General features: G+C 43.0%; 1 protein-coding gene across 1 annotated transcript in view; it reads left to right on the forward strand.

The window, feature by feature from the left end:
- The window catches only part of LOC311234736 (protocadherin-15-like), a gene marked incomplete at its 3' end in the record, with an annotated part of 504680 nt that overhangs the window by 182507 nt on the left and 294379 nt on the right, over positions 1–27794 (forward strand). The window contains exons 8-10 of the mRNA XM_084321979.1: positions 5692–5800; positions 7947–8059; positions 23041–23247. Coding sequence (XP_084178105.1) covers positions 5692–5800; positions 7947–8059; positions 23041–23247 — 429 coding nt within the window. The remainder of the gene's footprint in view (positions 1–5691; positions 5801–7946; positions 8060–23040; positions 23248–27794) is intronic.

Consider the following 27794-nt stretch of genomic DNA (forward strand, 5'->3'; position numbering starts at 1 on the left):
GGCTCGCCTGTTTGAGCCCAGCGCTCCACATTTGCTTTCAGTTTAGCTGGTTGTCCGTAATAATACACATTGGCCGTATTAGGGGGTGGGAAACTGATGGGTGGGGATCGGGCGTTGTGGACAGCGACTCCTACAGGTGCGCCTGCGCAGTGGAATCAGGAAGTGTCGGGGGCAGCGTGAGCCTCCCACGCGTTACTCCTCACCACTGAGAGATCGAGCTGCGCAGGTGAAAAGATGCGACTGCTGTTACCTCAAGTACCGGAGGGGACTTGTGCTATGTATGACTTAGTCCACATTGCAGCCGGCTTGTGGGAGGCAAGAAACAGCGTTCGTGACAGGGGAGGGTTGAATTGGATGATACGAAATTGGGATGGGAGAAAATATAGAAATGGGAGAAAAAGTGGATAAAAAAAATAAAAGAGTGGCTGCGATTGGTCTACGTTCCGTTACATATAAACTAAGAAAAAATATATTACAAGTTTTCAGAATTTTATGTTTATATATGCAAATGAGGCACATATTTGCATGTATCACCAAGACTCGCATCACCAAAATGGATAATGCCAGATTCAAAAACGTGGTTTCATTTTGTTGATACATTCAAAACGAAACTTTGTATAGAAAGACTTTGTGGCTATGTCCTCTTTATCAGCCCATACATCAGGAAATACTGTCTACTGTCATAAAAAAAAGATTTGGTATAACATGTACTATAAACCTAGCTATGAATGATATATATCAACAAAACTTTCTATAGAAAGAAGCATAATATGGATGGGAAGAAATGTGGAAAGTTTGGTGTGTGTGTATGTAGCACTTGTGTCACCTACTTGTAACAGCTGTTCGCCACGGGCACAGTTCTAGGTACGAAACGAGGAGAGGAGTAATATGCACAATTTAAGAATAGTGGACCAGAGACAGAATTATAACAATAACCGGTGTTTATTCAATGCGCGCTAGCTAGACATACATAATACATACAGACGTAAACGGTAGTGGTGAAGATCCCTGTGGTGAAGATCCCTTTTAGGTTCTTTCAATAACCTCTCCTTTAAGGAGGGTTAGTTCGATATCAAGTCCTAGATTGATTAGATCAACACATTAGGTTTGGTTCAGACATCTCTGAGGTTATCTCTAGCTAAAAGCTAGATTCAAGATTGGATATTGGATGTATCCTTTTATCACCAGTAAACTCTATTTCAGTTTATCATTTCACTAGGTAAATGTCTAAACATATTAATTTAAACCTTTAAATGTGCAGGGAACGCAAATACCTTACTATGTGAAATGCTCCTTTAAACTCTTCCTTTGAAGGTGTAACACAACAAAAGTACCAAATGGAATATTCTAGGTTATGGGAATGCAAATACCTTATTAGGTGAAATTACCCTTTAAACATTCTTTCTTTACAGGATAACCATCAGTGATTCAACTATAATCAATGTCATCAATGGGTACACTAGAATCCCATTAACTCATCCTCTTTACAAGAGAACGTCAGTAGTTCAAATAACTTACTGGGTGTAATTACCCTTTAAGTCTCCCTTCTTGTAGGAGAATATCAATGGTTCAAGTAGCTTATCAGTGGTTCAAGTAGCTTACTGGGTGTAATTACCCTTTAAGTCTCCCTTCCTATAGGAGAATATCAGTACCCATATATCAAATTAAATCAAATCAAATACAAAATACAATATCAAAGTAACAAAAGGTGAACGGGGTCGAAGCCCTTGGAATGTCCTTGTGTTCAGGTCAGTTCAATCCGTGGAAGTTCTTATGATTCAAGTTCAGTCAGTTCAATCCTACCGGACTGTTGAGGTAACAGGAGTTGGGCAACAGGGGTATTCGAATCAGGCTGGCATTAGCCTTGAGCTATATCAGAGGTTCAGTGGGTTGGCTCGCCATCTTGCATCGTCCGGCACACCGCCTCGTCCCCTCATGGGCACACGTGGTGATGGGTGGTCTGGACTGAACTGCTCCCAGGGTGGAACGGGGTGCTAGAAAAACCTGGCCTGCAAAACCGCAGGCTACAGCTACTTTACTGCAACGCTTCTTCGGTTTTGCAACTGGGGGAATCTTTTATACTGTTTGATAACTGTTTTTATCATGCTATTTCCTATTTCATCTCGTTATCCAGCAACGTTATCAGCTGCGGCTTCTCCGTGGAATGAGTGTCTGCATATGCGCAGCGCGAGACTCTGTAACGTTGAGACGCTGTAAGGCAAGGCGTGCGCCGTAAAGCAAAACGTGGCTGTCGCGACATCTATCTCACTCACGTCATGACGCAAATTAAAGGGCAATGCTGTAATTCAAAGGGACTTGGTACCCAATAATATTAACTACCGGTACTTATGTTCCTACATATTAGCCTTAACTATTTATGTTCTTATTCAATGGCATTAACTATTTATGTTCTTATAACTTAAATAGTTATGAATCTGAAACCTGGGTTACATGTAGGTACTAGGGAAATGGAGTTCCAACTCTTTGTGTGTAAGTAAAATGCATAAAAACTAGTTTTTCAGAAAACAACCTCAAAGTTTTGTATTGTAAAATGCCATAAACATTTTTAAACAGCTATTTACAAACACAACACCCAATCAAACCATTAGTAATAGACAACCTAAACACATGCCTGATAACTGAATAATAATAATAATAATAATAATAATAATAATAATAATAATAATAATAATAATAATAATAATAATAATAATAATAATAATAATAATAATAATAATAATAATAATAATAATGGTGTTATTGAACTGAACAGAACTAGAAGTGTAGTACCCTCTAATAGGCAAACAAATAATTGAATAGATATCACTATGAAACTTTCCCAGTTTGTTATGTACATATAAACTAAGAAAAGATATATTGCAAGTTTCCTGAATTTTATGTTTATATATGCAAATGAGGCACTTCCCCATTAAATATGTGCACATTTATGGATGCAATCAGGCAAAATGAAGTCAAATAAACAACTAAATGTGTGTTATTGACATTTTATTGTCACTAGTTTCATAGAAGACGTTTAGGAAGCAAAATATAACAAAATCTCAATATAGTCGAAAAAAAGCTAAAAGGCAATTTTGGGGGTGCTGTCTCGCCTTAATGTATATTTCTCATCACGCCAGATGCCAAGATATTTATATTCAGTGACACTCTCAATGTTAGATCCATTTGCTGTGGATACATGCAAGCTATTAAAAACAAATGTTATTTGCATTAAGTATTAAGTTCAAATGAACAGCTTCCTGAATAGCTGCTGCTGCATTGAATAGCATTGAAGGAAAGTTGCAGGTTCTCAATGGCTAGTTGTACAGATTCAGCAATACAATACACACTAGTGTCATCAGCATAAAGATGGACCTGACAACCAATTAATATAAATGGTGAAGAGGACAGGACCCAAAATGTATCCTCCTTGACATTGGTGTGCTAGGGAAGTGCTGTGCTTGCTAATTAGTTCAGAAGATGTCTGTTTGTATGCATGAGTAAGAAGTACCCTACAGATTAGCGTTGATGTATGGTACTATTAGGCAGGTTTAGAGGCCCGCTGAGCAGGAATATAACTAATAGCATTGGCTTATTAGTGAATTACCCTAATAATTGTACACAGTGTACAATTTGCTATGAATTGTGACTGATAAGGCACCAGCCTAGTTAGCATTTCTTTATTTTTTTTATCCACTTTTTCTCCTCCTATTTTCCTCCCATCCCAATTTAGTCGTTATGCCAATTCCCCCCTCCCCTTCCTGGTCGTTGCGCGCATTTGCCCCCTACTTGTCTAGGGAGCCCTGAAGTCTATCACATGCTTCCTCCGATACATAGACAGCCAGCAGCCTCTCTTCACCTGGCAGTGAGGACTCTCATTGGGTGAGTGTAACGCGTGGGAGGGCACACTACCTCACCCAGATCCCTTCCTCGCTGTGCAGGCGCCCTGACCGACCTGTAGGAGTCGCTGTTTACAACGACCAGATTACCACCCACCGGCTTCCCTCCCGCTGACACTGCCAATTGTGTCAGTATGACGACCGGCCAAGCCGGAGGCACCGCTGACAGCTGGATTCGATACCAGTGTCTCTGCGGTGGTAGACAGACGCTTAGTCCGCTGCGCTACCCGGCCGCCCCTAGTTAGCATTTTCTTTGGTATGTTGATAAATTGTATATCAGGAATTCTATATGTAATGGGTAATCAATGAGTAGGTGTGCATTAAACAGTTGTAAGGCATGACGTGGAGGCAAAGAACAAGTTTATCTTTTTTTTTTTTTTATTATTTATTATTTATTATTCCGCTTATACCATGGCCACTTGCCAAGACCAAAAAATATGTGCAATTTATTAATATTTTCAACATAAAAATATAAAGAAATATGTTATGCTCACTGCTGACTTTCATTATAGTCCCTCTGTGCCACATTATCAACTGCTTGACAACCATCTATCACTACCTGGTCAGCAACATTATTGTAAACCTTGCCACAGAGACTATACTATTAACATCTAATGTTAGCTCCCATCATCGGTGCTACTGACAGGGACCACTGACAGCCTCTGTAAAACAGCAATGAGTATAAAACGTGGCTCAGGAAGTAGAGCAGTCGTCTGGTAATCCGGAGGTTCCCGGTTTAATTCCCGCTCCTCCCGGGCAGCGTGTCGAAGTGTCCTTGAGCAAGACACTAAGCCCTAACTGCTCCCGATGAGCAGGTTGGCACCGTGCATGGTTGCCTCTGCCATCGGTATGTGAATGTGTGAGTGAATGGGTAAAATGTGAGGAACAAATTGGATTTGGATAAAAGCGCTATATAAATGCACCATTTACCATTTATATATATGTAAAACAAATATGAAAATTATAAATTAAATTCCTTATTATTATGCTCCTCAAATATTGCCATTCATAAAAAAGAAACAGATGGCGAGATCCGCAGTTTATTGGAAATAGTTGGGACACGGACGTGTGAAGTGAAGGGATTATGAAGTGAAGGTTGGGTACTAGTGAAGGGATTATGAAGTGAAGGTTGGGTAGCGGACGGCGTGTGTGCAGTGAAGGGATTATGAAGTGAAGGGATTATGAAGTGAAGGTTGGGTAGCGGACGGCGTGTGTGAAGTGAAGGGATTATGAAGTGAAGGGATTATGAAGTGAAGGTTGGGTAGTGAAGGGATTATGAAGTGAAGGTTGGGTAGTGAAGGGATTATGAAGTGAAGGTTGGGTAGTGAAGGGATTATGAAGTGAAGGTTGGGTAGTGAAGGGATTATGAAGTGAAGGTTGGGTAGTGAAAGGATTATGAAGTGAAGGTTGGGTAGCGGACGGCGTAGTGAAGGGATTATGAAGGGAAGGTTGGGTAGTGAAAGGATTATGAAGTGAAGGTTGGGTAGCGGACGGCGTAGTGAAGGGATTATGAAGGGAAGGTTGGGTAGTGAAGGGATTATGAAGTGAAGGTTGGGTAGCGGACGGCGTAGTGAAGGGATTATGAAGGGAAGGTTGGGTAGTGAAGGGATTATGAATTGAAGGTTGGAGCGGATTCATTTGGAAGGGTGATTCATCTTGAGCGTGTGCAACGGTTAGCCGTGCGGTATATCGAAAAATATTCAACGCCCCATTCAGCCACAGGCTGTGGTATAACAGCAATTGTATATCGCCATGTCGCTCAGTTCAGTGACTGAGTCCTCATTCCCTGTTGCAGATCAAACTCAACCCGCTGAACGTGACTCCTGTGATCCGTGCGGTGGACATGGACAGGAACATCCAGCCGCCCTCAGACAGACCCGGCATCCTCTACTACATCCTGGTTGGTAGGTTCAACACGTACCTCCATCGATTCTACACATTTAATGTTCCTGTGTTATTTTTTCAGCATCAATACCATCATTTTAATTCCCGGGACGTTGTTTGTATAAAGGTATTACGATCAACTTTGTTCTTAACCCTTTGGAGGCCAACCCCGAGATTTCTCGGGTTAACTCGCCATGTTCTGGGCACCAAGACCCGAGATATCTCGGGTTTTAATCGATATTTCTTTTATTAGCTATATCCATTCATTTTTCATCCATCCAGCCTGACGTTATCATTGGGAATGGGTCTGAGCTCGCAAAGAGCAAATACCGCCGTCTAACGTCTCACGGATGGTATTGCACATCATTGGAATCCCTCTGGCTGTGCATCGATCTAAGAGGTCCGGTCCAGGTTTTACTTCTCGGGCATGCAGTATCGTTATAACACATTGACTGGGGACACTCGAGCAGCGTGGATTATGTGTTTTGGATATATAACGTTGGATAAATGCTAAATCGTTAAATAAATCAATAAACGCGATCAATATTTGGAATGGCGATCAGGAATTGGATTAATCTTTTTGCAGGACATGAGATGTGAGGTAAGGACTTCATGTTACGAATCTTGGGTTAATCAGATGTTCCTTTCACCGCCATCGGAGCGCGTGTGTGTGTGAGGTTCGCGCTGACCAAAGTACGGAGAAGCGATTTTTCAGACCCCGCTTCTGTTCGCCCATGATGACACATAATATCGATAATCTAGCGTTTATTTGAAAACTATTCATAAATCAAGCGACAAATGGCACGATTTCTAACGAAATACATTGAAGCTCGATTTGCTGGAGTTTGTATGAAAAAATTATCTGTTTCATGCATGTTTACTGGAAGCAACTCATTGACGATCACCGTGTTATTTAGATCTATTGCTATTATATTTGATATATTTTAAGCACTCGCAAATAAGTCCTATCCTACATTGGATAAAACACTGGCACTGAAGGGCCATCAACGCCCTCTGCTGTTGGCGCCGGAAGTGTTAACAATGTGCAGATATTGATGTCTAAAGCCGGAGTTTGGAAAAGCTCCATGAGCTACGACAGGTCAGGCCTTGACGTGCGGCCTCCTATAGGGCCTCCATCAAGGCAATTTCCCCCCAAGTCGATTCTATTTATATGGTAATGATGTCCGAGGGTGTCGACGGTGTAATCGTTTCATTCCATTTCGTTTTAAACCTTTATTTATTCTCTAAAAGAGACATTGAGGTTTTCTGCCGTTTTCAATGCTGCTGAGATTACTTTTAAAACAGGTCAAAACGTAAAGGAAAAGGAAACTTCTTTGGATGCATTCCAGTCTGAGTTCCTGTTTTTGTTTTATTTGGAGGAGAAAAAAAAAGAGTACAAAAATATGTACCTACAAGGTAAATCAAAAAATGATTGTCCTTCCATATTTGTACGTGGGGCGGCTATGGCTCAGGGGTAGAGCGGGGCGTCCAATGATCGAAGGGTTGGTGGTTCGAATCCCGCTCAAGCCCATGTCCATCCCATTGTCGTTGTGTCCTTGGGCAAGACACTTAACCTACTTTCGTATGAATGTGTATGCATGTGAATGAATGTTGGTGGTGGTCGGAGGGGCCGTAGGCGATGATTATTCGCCACACTTCCGTGAGTCTGCCTCAGGGCAGCTCTGGCTGCAATTGTAGCTTACCACCACCGGTATGACTGTGTATGAACGAATAATGGACTCTGTGAAGCGCTCTGATTCAGAGAAGACCGCTATATAAATCCAATCCATTATTATTATTATTATTTATTATCTCCAAATAAAACTAAATACAAGTAAAACAGTTTAGAGAGCTTTACACTACTACAAGTCACACCTCATGATGTCGTAAATTTGATTGAACAAGGAGAAATATGTCTCATATACCCTACGCTTAGTAGACACTGAGTAGACACAGGGGTTGATCATTCTATAGCCTAAATAATACATGATCACATTTTGAAAAGAGATCTTACCACCAAGTTGAAGTGTTTTATTTATGTATTTATCTTTTTAGAAATAAGGCCCATAGTTTTCATGCTAGCGCTTTCTTTCCTTTTCCTCATGGTACCGTGACATGGACAGTAATAATAGCTCTAGTTGTGAATGTCATTGATCTGTATTGCAGGTTTTCCAGCAACACACCCTGAGTATTTCTCTCTGAACAAGACGACAGCAGAATTGCGCGTTTTGAAGCCTGTCAGCAGAGACCTCTACCAACGCTTTACACTCATCATCAAGGTAACATTAGAACTTCCATTTAATTAAACCTTGATCATGCATCGCCGAGGTAAGTTGTAATGTATTGTTGCACCTTCATTGTGCTTATCTTCTTGTTTTAGGAAAGCTGTAAGGTGAATTACAGGATGCACTTACATTAAACTTGATTAGTAAGAACTGAGTCACACTTGCCTGTATTGAGTCACACCTTGATCACTGCATCAGCAAAGAGTTAATTAATTTATTAGTACACCTTCATTGTAACAGAAACATTGTGCGCTATAGATCGGAGCACCGGAGTGGCCAAACATTAGACGCCTAACTGGCCTAACATTCATTTCAGGCTACATCACAGGACACGGGAATCTAGTGTTGCCTGAGGCATCTGACCTGTGTGTGTATGCAGGGAACAAAATAAGTACCCGCCAAACGCCAATGGCAGGCAGATTTAAGGTTTGGCGAGTAACAATGAGAGGTCTGCCCGCCACCTGGCGTGTAACAAAATAGTTCATATCGATACTCTTATTTTGAAAATCTCATTTCCGCCCCAAGCACAGCTCCAGTCATAATATCTATGGCTCCGGCAGCTAACAACGTTCGGTTCATATCGATACTCTTATTTTGAAAAACCCTGTGGCAACTCGACGAGTCATATCCGCCCAGTCCATGCTAATGTCTGGGTGGCGCAGGGCGGTCAAGCAGAGGAGCAGGGCTACACAGCAGTGCACCCTATTTTGCTACCCGAAATAAGTCTGTGGTGTTATTTTTTTTCTCACAACGGGTCAAATGCATCTAACATGCTTTGCATCGTCGCCATTCATTTATGCCCACATCGCCCGAAATTAACGTTACGTTAGCGTAAGCTAACAAGCTAATCCTGATCAGAGGCCATAGTGAACAGCAGACAGTGTGGACTGAGGAAATAAAGGGAAAGGGGGGGGGGGCACTCTCCCTTTCTCTGTGTGTGTGCGTGCGTGCGTTTGGAAAGACGATGAAGTCACTAGTCAGGACTCAGGACAGGAGTATATTATAGTAAACTGTGTATGGACAGATAATGTTGATATTCAAATATAAAAAAGTTTCGAGAGGAGTGTAAGTTTGAAGACAGACTAGACTACAATATGATGCAGGGGTGGTGAGTTGAAACAGTGTATGTGTGTGTCCCGACCCCACTTCTATGTTTCAATAAATTATTTGCATTTAAAACTATTAACGCTGACTCATTCCTTCAGTCCACTCAAAATTATGCTAATATTCCTTATGTTGTTTATGATATTAATTGAAAATAGCATATGAGAGTATTGTGTGTGTGTGTGTGTGTGTGTGTGTGTGTGTGTGTGTGTGTGTGTGTGTGTGTGTGTGTGTGTGTGTGTGTGTGTGTGTGTGTGTACTGGCAGTGGTGTGTGTGTACTGGCAGTGGTGTGTGTGTACTGGCAGTGGTGTGTGTCGCTGTCGGAGGCCGTGGTGGAAGAAGCACACAGTTCCTTTTCATCCACTGTTACACTAAGTGTTGAATAGGTCTGGCTAATGCACTGTTTGTTATTGATTATTTGGTTGAAAGTATGCTTACTGATTAAAGATGCTAATGCTAATCACTGACAGCCAATAGTTACCTACAAGCCTAATTGTTCTATGATCATAGTTCATTCAATCTCATCAGACATATCTGCCAAAACGTGAAGGTCCAGCCATTAAGAATACAAATTCCTGACCATAAGTAAATTGTATCAGTAAAATCCATGACCATTTGGAATGTCATCAAGTGACAGTTTTTCTTTTAGTTGGTCTGTTGACAATGAATTAGTGACCAAATCTTTTGTTTGAGCTATTACATCCAAATGAATTGTATTTAAATGTAGGGCTTGACAGTTCTGAAAATGTACCCATATCCCAGTAAAATCGCCATGGGTACTCTCATAGTGTCCTAGGAGTTGCAAAATGTTTCATGTCTATGGAGCAGTTTCAGGCTTAGCCTCTTGATGACATCAGAGAGAGTCGTGTGTCTCTCTGGTATCCAGCTTAAGGAAAGACTTGTTCATATTGACAAATCAAAACTGAGCTGTACAGTATTACAGAGATTAGGGCTGAACAAATAATCAGAACATCTCCGTCTTGCTATGACATTGTGCAATATCCAATATTGCTGCAATATTTGTTAAAGGTAATATATATTCTAAATGAAGTATTGTGGCGCTGCAGAGATGTCCCGGCCTACAAATCATATTCTACAGACTTTAAGAAAACGACTTTGTTTGGTGCAGATCTCCGCAAAAATCACACCATGATAATTTTCATGTTTTTCAATGAAAATGCTAATAATGACGCACCAATGATTATTCCCTCTAATATCATAACACGGTCACTGCATCACCAACGCGAGCTATGATATTATTATTACACGTGTGTTCTTGGTAAGCACTAGTGTGTTTAGACATGAGGCAGACCAGGCTGCTCCACATCTCATCTCAACCTCAACTTCCTCATGATCCGGTAATTGTACCGCATCCGAATGAAACGCACATCTAGCTACATTGAACATGCAAGATAATCACCATCATAACCACCCTCCTCCAACCTACCACCCCCTTTTCCCCTGCCCTACATTCTCTCCTCTCCTTGGGTAATTGAAAAGCGCTATACAAAATAAATGAATTATTATCATTATTATTATTATGAAGCCCTTTCACCTAATCTCTTTTTTGGGGGGGGGGGGGGGGGCTTGGAGGTAGCAGGATTCCATTATTTATGGACTTGGCAGGAGGAGATGCTATGTAGCTGTGGATGGCGGGACTGAGGAAGACGTAACGGCAAGAATAGGAAAAGCAAGAGCAACATTCAATATGTTAAACAAGATATGGAAAACCCGAAACATCAAACTCAACACCAAGCTCAAAATCGTCAACTTCAACGTCAAATCCGTACTGCTATATGTCTCTGAAACCTGGAAAACCACCACTAACATCATCAATAAACTGCAGACCTTCATCAACCATTGTCTGAGACGTATCCTCAGGATCTTCTGGCCAAACACAATCACCAACATCAAGCTGTGGGAATGCACCACGCAAGAATCAGTGGAGATCCAGCTGACCAGGAGAAAATGGAGCTGGATTGGGCACACACTTCGAAGACACAAAACCACAATAACCAAACAGGCATTAACCTGGAACCCACAAGGCAAGCGAGGCAGAGGAAGACCCAAAAACACCTGGAGAAGAGACACTGAGCAGGAACTCAAGACGAGGGGACTGACGTGGAAACAGCTGGAGAGGATGGCCCAAGACAGACAGGGGTGGAAACTTTTCATCAATGGCCTATGTTCTGAAAGGAATAAAAGGCCTAAGTAAGTAAAGTAAAAGTAAAAGGAGGAGAGGCTGGTACTCTCTCATGAATCCTAATTCTGAATGGAGTCAGGGATTACCTGAGTGCTGGTGCAAAGGAGCAAGTGGCAGCAGTGGAAACAAACTTCCCCTCCACCAATCACTAACCTCCACAGACACGCCCCAAAGCCCTGTGCAGCCCCTCTGTTTACCAGGAGAGTTGGGAGGGAGATAGAGGTGAGGTGAGAGGGAGGACTGATCTCCATGCATGGAGTGGAGGAGAGATTGATGATGTGTGAAGAACATTTTGCATGTATCCTGGAGGGTTGTGCATAGCTGGGGGAAGTTGAGAGAGAGAAAGAGAGAGATAGCGAGGGGGAAGAGGGATATATAGGCAAATGAGGAGGAGAGAGAGAGGAACATATGTGTGGGGAGAAGGGGCGATAAGAGCCTTATCTAGCTGGCGAGAGATAGAGAGTGAGAGAGAGAGGGGGAAACTGTTGCTCCACCAATCAGTGGGGCAGGAAAGAGAGAATTATCTGTTCGGTATCTGTAGAGCGCTCTGATAGAGAGCGGTGTGTGGGGCACATACAGTAAGGATAATGAATTGGAGAGACAGGCGAATAACATCCACACACAAATAAAAGGTGAAATAACTGGATATGAAGGCATCTCCGGCGTGTTCGACAACAATTGGTCACGGCTCTAATAATTTGATCCTGAGGAAACGCTACCCCAGCCAGGGTGGCAGGTGCTGAGATGAAGAGCCGGAGGGAGAGATAGAGAGAGTGAGGAATGACTGATGAAGACAGAGGGAGATGGCGGTCATCAAAAAAGAAAATGAGGAGATATGAGAGAGCAGGAAGTGAGGAGAAGGAATGGAGGGGGAGGGGCGGGGTGTGTGGTGGAAGTCGGGGCTTCACAACGAAGAGTGAGTGATAAACAGTGACTTTTGGTGGCAGTGAATCTCCTGCAGGCCCGTGGGTTCTAGCTGCAGCTTTCAGGTCATTTACCACTGCCTCCCAGAAACAGGGACAGCGCTAAAGAGCTAAACCACCGGGGAGCACTCTTAATCCCGCACTGGCCCTTCGTTCCTCCCTCTCTCACTATTTCTCTCAGTCTTGCTGTGTCCGTCTGTCTGTCTCTCTCTCTCCTTCACTCTAACGCCTCTCTGTGTCGGCGAGAGTGCTATTCCCTCGGGTGTATGTGGGGGCAGATTGGATCCTGGAAGGGGAGGACTGTCGGCCGGGGGCGGTGCGGGTTGTCCTTTATCATCATCGTCACGTCAGATGCAGCAAAGAGGTCGGGGGGGTTTGGGGGAAGATAGGCTGACACCTGCCGTGTTGGTGAGAAAAGTACAGGTGTGAATTTCAACTGGATGTTCAGACACTAGGCGATATGCGGTGGGACCAGGAGTCTTGCCCTTCACCCCTCTTACACCTACTACCCTGGTTCACAGGAATCCTAATCCACCATTCAATTTACTTCAAGCCTGGGATCCATAACTTTATTTCACACCCCACAAGGTGCTGTCACACTGTGACATGATCAAAAAGTCTGGGTAGTGTAGAGATCTAAGCAATTCATGGGAGTGGTACCTCCGGCTTGGTCAGACGTCCCTACGAACACAATTATTCAGTGTTTGTGGGGTGGGAAGCCGGTGGGGGTATGAGTACTGGTCGCGTGTTCTATTTCCGGGGTTGGCCTGATTGGCCGCGACGGCCACGTGATACGCCGTGGCACGCCCCCGCGGCAGCCGCAGCGGCAAGCGCGCTGCCATTGGCGAAAGCAGGATGAGAGAGCGTAGATTTCGCTGTGTATCATTTAATCATTTATGAGATAGCGTAGATTTCGCTGTGTATCATTTAATCATTTATCATTTAACATTTGAAAGGCATACATTGTTGTCATACAGAAGTACAGAATACTTTTATCCAAAATGCTTCTTACTGTTACACTGTTAGAGACTGTGCTAGACAAATGAATGACTAATTCGGTCAGAAATAACGTTAGTAAGCACTGCTTATATGCTTATTATGTCTGCGGGGTACAGTAAACGTTTCTCCCGGTACATTCTGAAGAGCACACCGCTGTATGTTGGAGAACCAGCGGTCTTCCGCTCCGCCTCACTCGAGTGAGAGAGCAAAGCCGTGCGAGGGGGGCGGCACCTCGGCACAGCTCAGCCCTGTGTGATCGAGCAGGAAGGAGGAGATGGGAGTCCTTCCAATCGGAATATGTTGTTTCTTTATGTTGGATTATGAATATGTCTTTATAGCTACAAATGAATGACTAATTCGGTCAGAAAGCAGTAACACAACAGTTGCAATGTTGTGTTACTGCTTCTCGGCATAAGCCCCAATAAGACCGTCACCAGAGCTCAGCGTGAGCATATTCTCCCCGCTGGTGATCGCAGCACGGAGGGTCGCGGACCAGCCTGGCAGCATAGCTATAAAGACATATTCATAATCCAACATATGTCTAAAGAAACAACATATTCCAGCCTGGCAGCATAGCTATAAAGACATATTCATAATCCAACATATGTGTAAAGAAACAACATATTCCGATTGGAAGGACTCCCATCTCCTCCTTCCTGCTCGATCACACAGGGCTGAGCTGTGCCGAGGTGCCGCCCCCCTCGCACGGCTTTGCTCTCTCACTCGAGTGAGGAGGAGCGGAAGACCGCTGGTTCTCCAACATACAGCGTTGTGCTCTTCAGAATGTACCGGGAGAAACGTTTACTGTACCCCGCAGACATAATAAGCATATAAGCAGTGCTTACTAACGTTATTTCTGACCGAATTAGTCATTCATTTGTCTAGCACAGTCTCTAACAGTGTAACAGTAAGAAGCATTTTGGATAAAAGTATTCTGTACTTCTGTATGACAACAATGTATGCCTTTCAAATGTTAAATGATAAATGATTAAGCGTGGCGCGATGTGAAAGGCAGTGGGGCACAGCTCTGCACTCGGGAGATGTGGCGCGACAATGAGAAGCATTTTGGATAAAAGTATTCTGTACTTCTGTATGACAACAATGTATGCCTTTCAAATGTTAAATGATAAATGATTAAGCGTGGCGCGATGTGAAAGGCAGTGGGGCAAGTGATTAAACAGCTCTGCACTCAGAAAAAAAATGTGGCGCGACAATTGCTGCTGCGGCGTTGAAGTGGGGAAGCGGCAGTGAAACACAGCAGCCTCGGCGTTTTGCCGCGCGGCATGGCCGCGGCGTGTCACGTGGCCGTCACGGCCAATCAGGGCAACCCCGGAAATAGAATCCGTTGCGGAAGCGGTACACGCGTACTGGTCGGTCAGGGCACCTGTTCAGCAGGGAGGGGTTCTGGGGTAGATAGTGTGAACCCCCGCACGTGTGATGCTCTCCCAGTGAAACTCCTTGCTGTCAGGTGAAAAGAAGTAAGGTGACTCCACATGTATCAGAGGAGGCATGTGGTCGTCTACACCCTCCCCAGACAGTAGGGTAGTCTACACCCTCCCTAGACAGTAGGGTAGTCTACACCCTCCCCAGACAGTAGGGTAGTCTACACCCTCCCTAGACAGTAGAGTAGTCTACACCCTCCCTAGACAGTAGAGTAGTCTACACCCTCCCCAGTCCGACAGTAGGGTAGTCTACATCCTCCCTAGACAGGTAGCGCAATGACCAGGAAGGGAATTGGCATGACAAAAAAATTGGGGGATGGGAGAATGGAATGGACATATGTACATTAGTTCGATGTATGTACGACGTGATGCCCGGTGTTCTGTATTGTTGTTGCACTATAGGCTACATTGTTTATTTTATTCCCTCAGGTTACCAAACGAAAACCATTCTGCTGTGGACAACTTCATTCAAATGCAAATAGCAATCCCACCCTCTAATAGTGTGCTTTTATGTAACACTAGCACAGGGGTGGCCAACCCGCGGCTCGCGAGCCGCATGCGGCTCTTTGCCCGCCAATGTGTGGCTCCTTCCTCCATTTAACCCTTTGGTTGCCGTTCACGATAAAACTCGTTTCTGTGGCCCAACGGTTGAGTGCCGAAAAAACCAAGATTCTCGTTATTTCTTTTATTCGCTATTGCCATTCATAATCCATCGAGGCACCTTGTGCAGGCCGTCCTGAATGGGTCTGAGATCGCAAACAGCCAATACTGCCGCCTAATGCCTTGCGGCCGCTATTGCACTCCATTTGAAACTATGTGCTTTGTTTTCTGGCCCGAGCTGCGGCGTGCTGGCGGGGTCTAAATACTCCGGCAAGACAGGCGCTTATAGGGATGGCAACGACGAGGGTCCCCGCCCCCCCCCCCCCCCCGTTCATGTTCAATGCTGGATTACGTTGGACACACGATCACGATCAGTATTTGGAATGGCGATCAGATCATTGGATTATTCTTTTGGCAGTACATCATAGACAAGTTAAGGACTATATGTTATCAATATTGTGTTGATGTGTGTGGGCCGTGTCCCGTTGGTGACGATCGAAGCATAAAAAAATACCCCCCCCCCACCCTTTCTTGCATGCATGATGAAACATAATACCGATAATCTAGCGTTGATTTCAGATTGATTATTGATCCAGGCGAGAAATGGCATGATTTATAATGAAATGCAGTAAAACGATGTTTGCCGTCGTTTCCCGGGATTACACAGAATCACTCTAAAACTATACTCATATTCACCACGGTATAAAACGGAAATGTATGGATGAAAAAATTATCTGTTTTTTGCATGTTGACCGGAATAAACTCACTGACAATCGACTGTGTTATTAGATACATAGCTATAATATTTAATATAGGTTTAGCACTGCAAACACCGGCATTTATCCCCATTGAACAGAGCGCTGGCACTCACGGCCCACAGCGGCCTCTGCTGAGCAGCACTGGACGTGTTAATTTTTTTTTTATATAATTATTATAATTTTTTATTTTTTTCATTCCATAAGACATAGAATAAACATTTACACAATTTTTTTTTAAATGGTTCATTTGCATGTTCTTGGTATCTGATTCTAGGGACATATATGGATCTCAGGGAATGTATACCTTATTATGGCCAAGTCGCACATCTATGGATCGGGCCAAAGCTCCCCTTTCCAATGGCAGAAATCTGGATTTAGTATCACCAGGCGTGATTCACAAGTACAGTTACTTTTTTATAATGTACATTTCTCCACAAATGTTCATCAGATTGCAACGCCGTTTTTTGCTAGACGTTCACAGAAAGGTAGAGAAACGAACTGTTTTATGTATTATGGCAATAACGTTCAGGTTTGTGGGAGATAATCCCGAAAAATAAAAGAAAGAAAAAAGTTTATCCAGAAATTAGATGATTGACAGGGGCTGGCGTGAGCTGGGTAGGGTAGTTTTTCGAAATTTGAAAGTCCATCAAAAGCCCTGGGTCTCTTCCTTCAAAAGACTACACTCACTTTTGGCTGCGCCACTTCCTCCTGTCAATATGTGCCTGTTTCCGACGCAATGCCCTGAGATTTCTACAATCATATATTTCACTAATAACAGTTACAATCATTGGTAAACAAACGTAATGCTGAAAATATACACTTTGACTACTGTTTTGACAGGGTTAGGGTCTTTACTCTTGGCTACATTTGAAAAGAAAATGCACCATTAATTCATACATTCTGTAGAGATGGATTTATGGCCTGATGTCATTTGCGGTCCAGTACCGGACCGCTCGGGCTTAACTCAATCAGCGCCAGCGGTCGGGGCGCCAGGGGGCGCTAGACCGCCATTGCTTTAATCAATGGGGAGACTGCGAAATTTGCGAGTGCTTAAAATATATCTTATATTATAGCTATGGGTCTAATACACCCGTCGATTGTCAGTGAGTTGCTTCCAGTCAACATGCACAAAACAGATTGTTTTTTCATCCGGACATTTCCGTTTTATACCGTTTTGAATATGAGTATAGTTTTGGTGATTCTTAGTAATCCCAGGAAAATACGCGATAATAGCGCTTTAGTGGAATACACTTATCACGTTGTAATTTTTCGCCTGTTTATAGAATCTTCCTGAAAACAACGCTAGATTATCATTATTATGTCTCCTCGTGCATACATGAAATGGCCCTTGTAGCGGGGTGCCGTGACTGAAAAAAAGGTTGAGAAACGCTGGTATATATGGTGTGGCTCTTTGTGGTACCACAGTCATTTTTCAAAAAAAATAAAATAATCCTCTCTTTCTCTGACTTTTCTCTGTTTTCTCCCCGTCCCAATTTTAGTCGTTGTGCCAATTCCCCCCCTCCCCTACCTGTTTGTTGTGCGCATGTTCTCCTACTGGTCGGTACAAGGGAACCCTGAAGTCATCCGCACGCTTTGTATACACATTGTACAACATTGAGAACAAATTCTGATTTTATTTATTGTCAAAAGTATGCATAACCGTGCATATATCGGTATCGGTTGGTATCGGTTGATATCGGTTGATATCGGTATCGGAAATTAAGAGTTGGACAATATCGGTATATCGGCATCGGTAAAAAAGCCAATATCAAACATCCCTAATCTCAACACTGCCCTCGACCGGGGGCTCAATCAACACACGCCGATCCGTTTACACCTGACGGCTGACACAGGCTATTCCCAGGTGACTGCGTTGGTGTGACAGGGGAACAGCACTGGTAGATAGAGAAGACTCCTCCCCCCCCCCACCACCACCACCACTCCCCCACCACACCCCACCTCCACAGCACAGCAAGGAAGCTCTATACCAGGGATCGGCAATAGGCGGCCCGCGGGCCGAAATTGGCTCGCCAGCAATAATTTCTGGCCCGTCAGTTTATTTTGAGAATATGATATTTATTTTATTTTAATTATTTTTTTTATTTTTTTTATTATTATTATATTTATATTATATTATATTAATATTATATTTTATTTTATATATATATATTCTTTTTATTATATGCATACTTTATGTTTTATCCATGTTGAGAGTGAATAACAGGTGAGTGCAATGTACCGTGGTCCATGTATATAGGCTAGTTCAAAGTGAGGTGGACAGCGCTGGTGCTGAAATGGGAAACGCGAGTCCATGAAATAAAAACACCAGTTCAGTAAGTCATTCAAGCTTTATCTTTACTCATAAACAGTAATGCAATTAAAAACAATGCAAAAACAATGCAATTAACTTTAAAGAAAAAGAGTGCTTGAAGAAGCTCCTGAAATGACGGCGCTATAGGTATTTGAATTAAATGAATAATACAATTTGGCATTAAACAGTAATGCAATTAAAAACAATGCAAAAACAATGCAATTAATTTTAAACAAAAAGAGTGCTTGAAGAAGCTCCTGAAATTTCTCTGAAGTCTCTTGATGTTGCTGTACTCTTCTGAGCATGCTATCCAAAAGGCACTCACAGACTCTGCACTCCGCAACGCATCGCTGACAAGGGAGGTTGTCTGGAAGTCCATTAGCTCCATTTCCAGTGCAGCCTCATCTAACAAGGGGATCATTCCTTTCGCCAGGGAGGAGAAGTGTCCACCAGGTTTGAATGTGAGAGGGTCACGTACAAAGGCAATGATTTCTTTTGGGATAGAGTAGTCATCAAACCTAGAGGTGAAGTTGGCTCGTAGCTGCTTGATAAAGTCAACCATCATCTCCGTCACTTGTCCCGATGCCTTTTTTAGTGTGGTGAAATGTAGGAGCCTGCCACCAGTGGATATGTCTGTCTCAAACATCTCCAGCTTCCTCGTGAACGATTTGAGCTTTTCAACCATGTCCACGATGGTTTTATCTCTCCCCTGTAGCTGAAGGTTAAGCTGATTTATGTGGCCAAATATATCAGACAAAAATGCTACATTGGATATGAACTTTATGTCTCCCAGGAAGGCAAGGTGGTCAGCTGCTGCCTTGCTCTTGCTCAATGCAAGGAACGCCTTGACCTCATCCAGTAGCGCACAGAAGCGGTCCAATGCTTTACCTTTGCTCAACCAGCGCACGTCATTTATTGTGTAGCAGCAGGTCACCGTGGGTGGCATCTTCTGACTCAGCCACAAGTTGTCGGAAAAGCCGATGCTGGGTGCTGGACGTACTTCTGACAAAATTAATGACTTGCATCACTTTATCCATAACACCCTTTAGCTCGCCACTGAGCCTGGCACAAAGGACACTTTGGTGGATGAGGCAGTGCAGCCCATGCATTTGGGGGGCGAGTTCCTTCAACCTGCTAACTAGACCTCTGTGCTTTCCCACCATAGCAGGAGCCCCGTCTGTCACGATTAGATTAACCCTCTCAAATGACAGTGAATGCAGCCTAAACAACTCTTCCAGTTTAGAAAACAGAATATCTCCAGTGGTGTGCCCTTCTAATGGGATTAGAGACAGCAGCTCTTCCTTGAAATCCTTTCCATCAAAATATCTCACATACACGCACAACTGGGCTACATCTGTGCAGTCAGTGCTCTCATCAATGGCTAAGGAAAAGTTATTGGCTTGACCAATACACTCAATAATTGTACCATGCACCGCGTCTGACAGTGCTTCTATGCGGCGGGAAGCGGACCCTGCAGAGAGGGGCAGCTGTTTCACTGACGCAATTATTCCATCCATTGATTTGTCAGTGGCAAGTTCCTCCAAAACAGTCACCATCATCTCCTTGAAAACCTCTGCGTCTGTGAATGGCTTGTTGTGCTTTGCGAGCAGCCACGACGCCTTTAGAGACGCACTTGTCACTTTCTGTTGGTCTGTGAGGCCTCGCACCAGGATCCTGTTGCTGTGTGCATATCCAGCTTTCAGTGCTTCAATTTTGCGCTTTCGTGCCTCTGTCTTTGGTGGGAAGAACATTTTAAAGTTGGCATGTTTTGTATCGTGGTGCCGTCTAATATTGTATTCTTTGATAACAGACACACCTTTATTGCAGATCAGACAGGTGGGATTTGCATGAATGAATCCAGGTAAGATGAACGCGTAGTTGTCTGTCCATTCATCTTTAAATACTCTGTTTTCACTCTCAATTTTCCTCTTTAAGTTTTTCGATAGTGACATTTCGATGTCTTTACATTAGCTAGCAGGGCTAGCAGCAGGTGAAATGTAAATGTCTATCTATGTCTGTCACTATAGCCAATTGAAATGCTAGAAATGATCACGTGGACTCGGAGAACCAATGGAAAATTCGTATAGTTTCTCTTTTCCGGTGCAGTGATCCCCCACGGCGTGCGCCAGCTAATTTAATTCAACTAAACCACGTTAGTTAAATGTAGTAAAAACAATGGATAGCAAGCCAAGAATTCTTTGCAAAGAGGAAATACCAACTCAGGAGCCAGAAGAGGAAACTACGACTTCCAAGACACAAACAAAACGAGGAGTCATATTTAAAATACGGGTTTATAGCAACCGGTGTCTCACGCGTGTTCACATGGCAACACGAGGCTGATTGATTGATTGATTGATTGAAAACTTTATTTACCGATTGCAGAATGGGTTCAATGAAGCAAGCAACTGTGTTCAAGTTGGGTGGACATGGGTGGGCATTCAACGCGAGTGGACATTTGACATATTTCAAACATTAGCATGGATTTTGGAGGACCGAAGCAGAAACAATAATAAGCCCAGGGCTGCCTGCATTATGCCTGGTGAGTTGTACATTCGATGTATAATACACCCGCCGTGGTTCTTCAAATCAAATGCACCCTACTGATCTGTTCATGTGTTATACTAATAATAATACATTCGATTTATAATGCGAGCACCTGCATTAAAATCAAATGACTGATCTGTTCATGTGTTATGCACTGTGTGAGAGGCACTTTATAATAGAAAAAAGACAGTGCAAACATGTATATGTCGTTTATTTTGACAGAGTTAAAAAAATGCATTATCATTGGCCCGCCACACAATGGCTTGGGGAAACAAGCTAACATGCGGAATTGGTTCCAGGTCACGGCCCGAACGTCTCCTCACTCCCCCTCTCTCCTCTCTCCATCTGTAATGTCAAAGCTGCACGTGTTTCAGAAGCGCTTCCGGTATGAGAGGCTGAGGATGATACCATGTGTTCATGGGGAGGAAGATTGTGGTGGCAGCCTTGACCACACGATGCTCACTTTGGCGCGTTGTAGCCGGGGTGTCAGATGCCAGTGAGGTTAAATGACTGTACAGCAGCTCCATCGAGGCGCATGTGCCTTGTTGAGGGGCGAGCGGTTCAGGGGACATATTGATGCGTAGTGTAATGTGCTCTAGACCCTCCAGAAGTCATGTCAACTGTAGCAGAACACTCCAGCACTTGGTGTGATTGGTATAGTGGCTAATTGGGTAATTCACCGTCCATTACACAAATGCCAACGTAATTTGGATATATTAGTCAATGAGTCGACGTCTCACTTTTTCATTAGTGGAGATTAAGATTAAGATTAAGATTTGTTTATTAAGGACAATGCAAATTAATGAACATCATTTACATGTGTATGCATAACATCACAGCATGATAAGGACGTAAATATGCCGGGAATAGCACAGGGCTAATTTCCACCCGTAGTCCTAACATAAAACAAACACAAAACGGACCATACAACGTTCATTCATAAAAACTGACATCACTGACATGACCACACTAACATGACACAGTGTCATGAGAGAGAGAGAGAGAGACTGCACAGTGTCATTATAACAATTTACACAGTACGCATTTTGCTTTTGCTTTACACTAAAACGTTTGTTTGTTTTATTAATTTTATTTTGTATTTAATTTCATTTTAAAATGTTTTTTTTGAAGATCATGGTTGAGCAGCTTTAGATAATGAGAGTTACTGCTGTGAATGCATGCCTTGGCTTTTAGTGCTGCATAAATTATGTTCAGGAACAGGAATATATTCTATTATATAACTACTTATATATATATACTGTATATAGCCTGAAACCATGTCAAGTGGCTCCATTCCTAGGGAGCTTAGCAACAGAGAATCAAGAGCAGTTATAGATGCAAAAGGTTAAGCTTAGTAAAAATGTGTACATTAGAGGAATTTAACTGCAATTCAGTGCCGATATTCTCACTTGTTAGCTAACTGAATACATGTTTTTCTCATTCCTGGCATTGATTTAGCTAGGAATATTTCCAATGGGCCTCCTCCCAGCGCTATTCGCTCATTGGACAAGGCTCCTTAATGACTATAGTATCCCTCACAGATGAGGGCATTTAAGTACCTCACCAATTACTGAGGCATGATCCTGAGTAGACATCTGATTAAATGTAGCCAATGCAGCCTTCTTGTAATTGAAATGACCCACTGTGAGGAGTTATGCCTTGTGTGATCCCTGTCTGTCCCCTGTAGTCCGAGTTTGGATTTGAATGTGTTTAGCATGTACTGTTAACTCTCAGCCAAAGGTGCTGCTCTTACTAAACCAAATGATTAGTAAGGCAGTAAGATCAGTCACCACTATTGTCCTGGCTTTGCTCTCCATTATGCAAATTATGTCTTTCTCTATGCATTCTGTGGTACAGCAACTCATACCACAGGTCATAGGATTTCAGCAGCTTAGTATGTGACAATTCTTCTCTTGGCCTGACTTCCAACCCCTCAACCCCCCCTCTCTCTCTCTCTCTCTCTCTTGCTCCATCTCTCTCTCTCTCTCTCCCCCTCCCCCTCTCCCTGTTTCCCTCTTTTCCTATCTCTCTCTCTCTCTCTCTCCCCCTCTCTCCCTCTCCCTCCACCTCTCTATCGCCCCTGCTTCCAGGCCGAGCAGGACAACGGTCACCCCCTCCCAGCTTACGCTGATCTCATCATTGAGATCCTGGACGAGAATAACCAAGCTCCGTACTTCCAGTACGCCACCTACCAGGGATACGTCAGCGAGTCGTCCCCGGTGGGGACCACCATCTCGGCCAGTGCCAACCTCACCGCCCCCCTGGGGATCATCGCTCTGGATAATGACATTGAGGAGGTAGAGAGAACTGCACACACACACACACACACACACACACACACGCACGCACACACGCACACACACACACACACACACTCACACACACACACACACACACACACACACACACTCACACACACGCACGCACGCACGCGCACGCACGCACACACACACACACACACACACACACACACACACACACACACACACACACACACACAATGTCTTACAAATACCGGTAGTTGACATAGTCGATGCTTACAAATATCTGTATGTACTCTCTGTTTGTGTTGGCTGGTGCGTAAGTTGAACATCACATTACGACTGCTTTATTTCCCTGTAGCTGTCCCCCGGCGATACACCTGTAGGTAAAAGGTATCCTCAGAGTGCAGTGATAATAACCAATATGCAATGAAAAGTACAAGTGGGTCAATTAGCGGCGTATGGAGAAAAAGTATGCTTTTAATTAACCTTCCCATGCACACCTCTCCAATGTACCTCTCATATTGTGAACACAGAAATTAAAAATTAAAAAATTATAGTTTTATCTTTCATAAACAAGTATACAGTATGAGAGGGCGGTGGTTTCGATAATTTGATAATTTTTCCAGTGGTGTAGGAATATTGCAGCTCATGTGCTATATTCACACGGTGGTGACTTTCACTGCATATTGGGAGTCTGTTTGGAGTGTTTTGCTGTGTGCTGTGTTCTTCATCACTTATATGTTTTATACAGTATGTATTGTATGCAATTCTCTACTCTGGTTAGCTCACTTGAGCCAAACTGAAAATGTATATTTAAAAGTATCTTATTTTCAAAAAAGAATCTGTTATTGTTTGTATGTTGGGATCTGGGGAAGGGGTATGGGTAGGTGTGTTTGGTGAAACATGGCTAATTGGTTGACACAATTGATACATAGAGTGTGTGCATGTTTTTTCTTGTTGTCATAAATCTGTAATAAACGGGTTTAGGTTAGACGCCCATTAAAACATTGAAAGTCTAGAGTGTGAGCTTAGAACATTATGATTGCAGCATATGGTGGCCTTTCCCATGCTCAATTATGTCATACGTTGTTGCAGAAAATGTCTGTGTTGATACTGTACCATTTGTTACACATACTGTAAAATATTTAAAAAAATTATCACTCGAGAATTGCTAAACATGGTAAAAAAATATCCATCCTCCAAAATTCCACATTAATCAGAGTCATACCTAAGACTGTTTATGTTCCCTAGTATGCAGAAATGTTGAAATGGAAAAAGAATTATGCACTTACTATTATGCACTTTGCTAAGTTCGACACTGTTTGAAGAACAATCTTACTTACCCTTAGCTGCCAGAGTTGTACCCTTGCTGCTGACTTGTTGTACAGAACTTCAAGTTCAAGTTTCAAGTTTCTTTATTAGTTGTCATACAGAAGTACAGAATACTTTTATATAAAATGCTTCTTTCTGTTTTGCTCCAGAGATTGTGCTAGATAAAAATAGATAAGTATAAACGTATAGTAAGTATAAAATAGAAGTCAAGTACGTAGACAAAAAGTGTTCAATATATACATATATACAATGTACAATGCAGAGTAGAAAGTAACTGAGTTACAATACAATATACTATTATACTATACAGTACAATGCAGAAATGGGATGAGGTACAATTTAGGTGCAATTTACAGTAAGGTGTAATGAGGTATGGGTTGTAGTGCAAATTCTTTGCCAATAAATATAAAGTGTGTTTAGGTGTTCTAAAGTGGGTAAAGTGGGTGCAGCAGTGAGTTGTTTGTTTAAAGTGAGTGTGTGTGTGTGTGTGGATGTGTGTGCTGTGAGTGCATTTGATGGTTGTTACGATTGTTCATTGTTCAAGCCTTGTTCATTGAGCAATCATTGTTCATTGAGTATCCTGATGGCCTGGGGATAGAAGCTCCTTCTGAGTCTCTCTGTGCTTGCCATGAGACTCCGGTATCGCTTGCCTGACCGCAGCAGTTCAAAGACGCAGGTGTTTGGTTGGCTGGAGTCTTTGATTATTCTCTTCGCCTTGCCCATGCACCGCTTGTTGTAAATGAGAGTGGAATTGTGCTTGTAAGTCTTGTAAGTCGCTTGGGACAAAAGCATCAGCTAAATTACTAAATGTAATGTCAATGTAAATAAAATGGTAAAATACAACATTTTTAGAATAGGCGAAAATAGCACATTTGTACTACAAGCAAATAATAACATGGTTATTACCCAAAACTGCATGATGTTCATAGTGGGCATGTTTGTACGGGGGAGAAATAGAAACCATTTGCATTCAAATATCCTGAGGTGAGGTGAAATATCCATGGCAAGTTTTTCCCCTCGCCAAGGCACCCCCTTCCCAACAAGCTAGCATGACACAGTTGGTCCCAGTGGGTACATCAGGTCATCTGGTCTCACATGATTCCAGTATCTTCACTCTAGCTTTAAAACCGAGCCAGCTACTGCCTCTGAGAGACACTTCCACCGGTGGGTCTCAGAGGGTTAATCTGTGAGTGCGGCAGCTTCCACCCCAGTTGCTTGTGCTTCTGTCGTCGTGACAGTTTGTCCTCATTGTGTTTGTGATGTTGAAAAGTTCTCTCTCCCTTTTCAAATTTCCCCAGAACATCACAAGAACACAACAAAAGGCCTCCACGGCGATCCCTCGAGCCACAGATCTTTCTCTCTCTCTCTCTCTCCGTATCCTTCTCTCTCTCCTTCTACTTCTCTCTCTCACTTCATCTCCCTGATTGTGTGCATCTCCCCCGTCTCCCTTTCATTCTCGGTCTTCTGAGAAGATTAACAAATCAAAGTAGAGTGCGAACCGAATAACAAAATCAATAGGCAGCGCAATCCCAGTGTTTACCAAACAGCTCTGGAAGGTTCCCTCGACAGACGCGCTTCGCACCTGGGAACCCCAGTGAAACAAGTCGGGGGGCTCTGCCGTTTATGCAATGTGACATTATCTGTCACGATATGGTGTGGTGGGATAGGACCCGGGAGCAGACAAGATGAAGGCGGGTAGTGAGTCCAAGGGTTTTTAATAAACATAAATAACAAAACGGAACAAGGGTAAAAAACAACTAATACATTTTTGTTAAACTCTCAGTAAAAACTGGAAGAGGGGGAAAAAAGGGAAAACTAACTAACTCTAAATACAAATCAGAACATCTAACACTAAACACGGGAAACACTTACTTGAAATAAGGAACGAAACATGGAGCGTGCAATAACGACAGAGTAACAGAGAATGAACCGACACAGAGAACAGACAACAAGGAACTCAAATACACAGGATCAAATAACAAACAAGAAACACCTGGGATGATTACAACTGGAGAGACCTGGGAGGAGAAACAGACTGACAATAACTATAAGGAACTACAACAAGACAAACACCAGACACTGCGACAAAACAAGCAGACTACTGACACTAAACAGATAACCTAATAACAGACAGTAACTACAAAGACTAAGACTAAACAGATAACCTAATACAAGACAAGAGTAACACTAGACTAACAGGGGAACATGAAGAGCAAGATAGAGAAGGGGAGAGAGAGAGAGAGCAATAGAGAGATAAGGGAAAGAGACAGAGAGGCAAGGAGCACACATACATGGACAGGGAGAGGTAGAGCAGGGGAGAACAGTCCATGGATGGGTGGACCGTTACGTCACAGAATGGTGGCAAACCGCTGGCTATGTCACGTCAGGAAGATGTTATGACCGAGCAATACGGATCAACGTGAGGGAAGAGAATGTCATGCTGTGATTCTTTTTGACAGATCTTGTGATATGATTCACGATTTCAGAGAGAATGGTGGTTTCTTTTGAGTCATTATTTTCAAAAAAGGTATAAAAATGATGATAATGCATTCTTCTTACGTCTTTAGAAGACACCCCATGGACCAGGGCCCCTCCGCAGATGCACAACACCATACTTCATTTAATATCATGACACGCCTATATCAAATATTGCAGCCTCTGCGATTTGCACATTGCATAGGCCGTATTGAGATCAAACTTAAATTGAGTGTTCAGCACTCTCAGTTTAGCACTTCATCTAGTCATCTAGTCATGCAGCTCAGGAGGCAAAGCTGCTTGTCTAATACTCTGACTGCGGGATCCACAAAGAATGGATTGCACTGTGCTAGTTGCACCCTACTTAAATTTGATTGATTGAAAATTGTATTAACAGATTGCAGAATGGGTAGAATACAGTAAGGCTCAATACACACAATTGTTAAGGGGATGCAGACCAGAGAAAGACTTTCGTCTTGTTTACACCAGGGTCCCCCATTTTCAATTCATAATGAATTGTAAGTAGGGTGCAACTAGCACCGTGCAATCCATTCTTTGTGGATCCCGCCCTGAATGTTTCCGGTTTGATCCCAGCTCCTCCTGGCAGCGTGTCACGCGAGTCACGCCTCACTACTGACATCGCGACATATCACAACCTCTTGTTAACATTCTCCAAAACCATTACTACTGCCAACGCTTCTTTCTTTCACCATAGGACCGAGGCCTCTGCCAAGAACCATCGCAAATTGCATGCAACCATGTCCTCCCTCCTC

This window comes from Notolepis coatsorum (genome assembly GCF_963971535.1).
Source record: "Notolepis coatsorum genome assembly, chromosome: 9".
Classification (NCBI taxonomy): Eukaryota; Metazoa; Chordata; class Actinopteri; order Aulopiformes; family Paralepididae; genus Notolepis; species Notolepis coatsorum.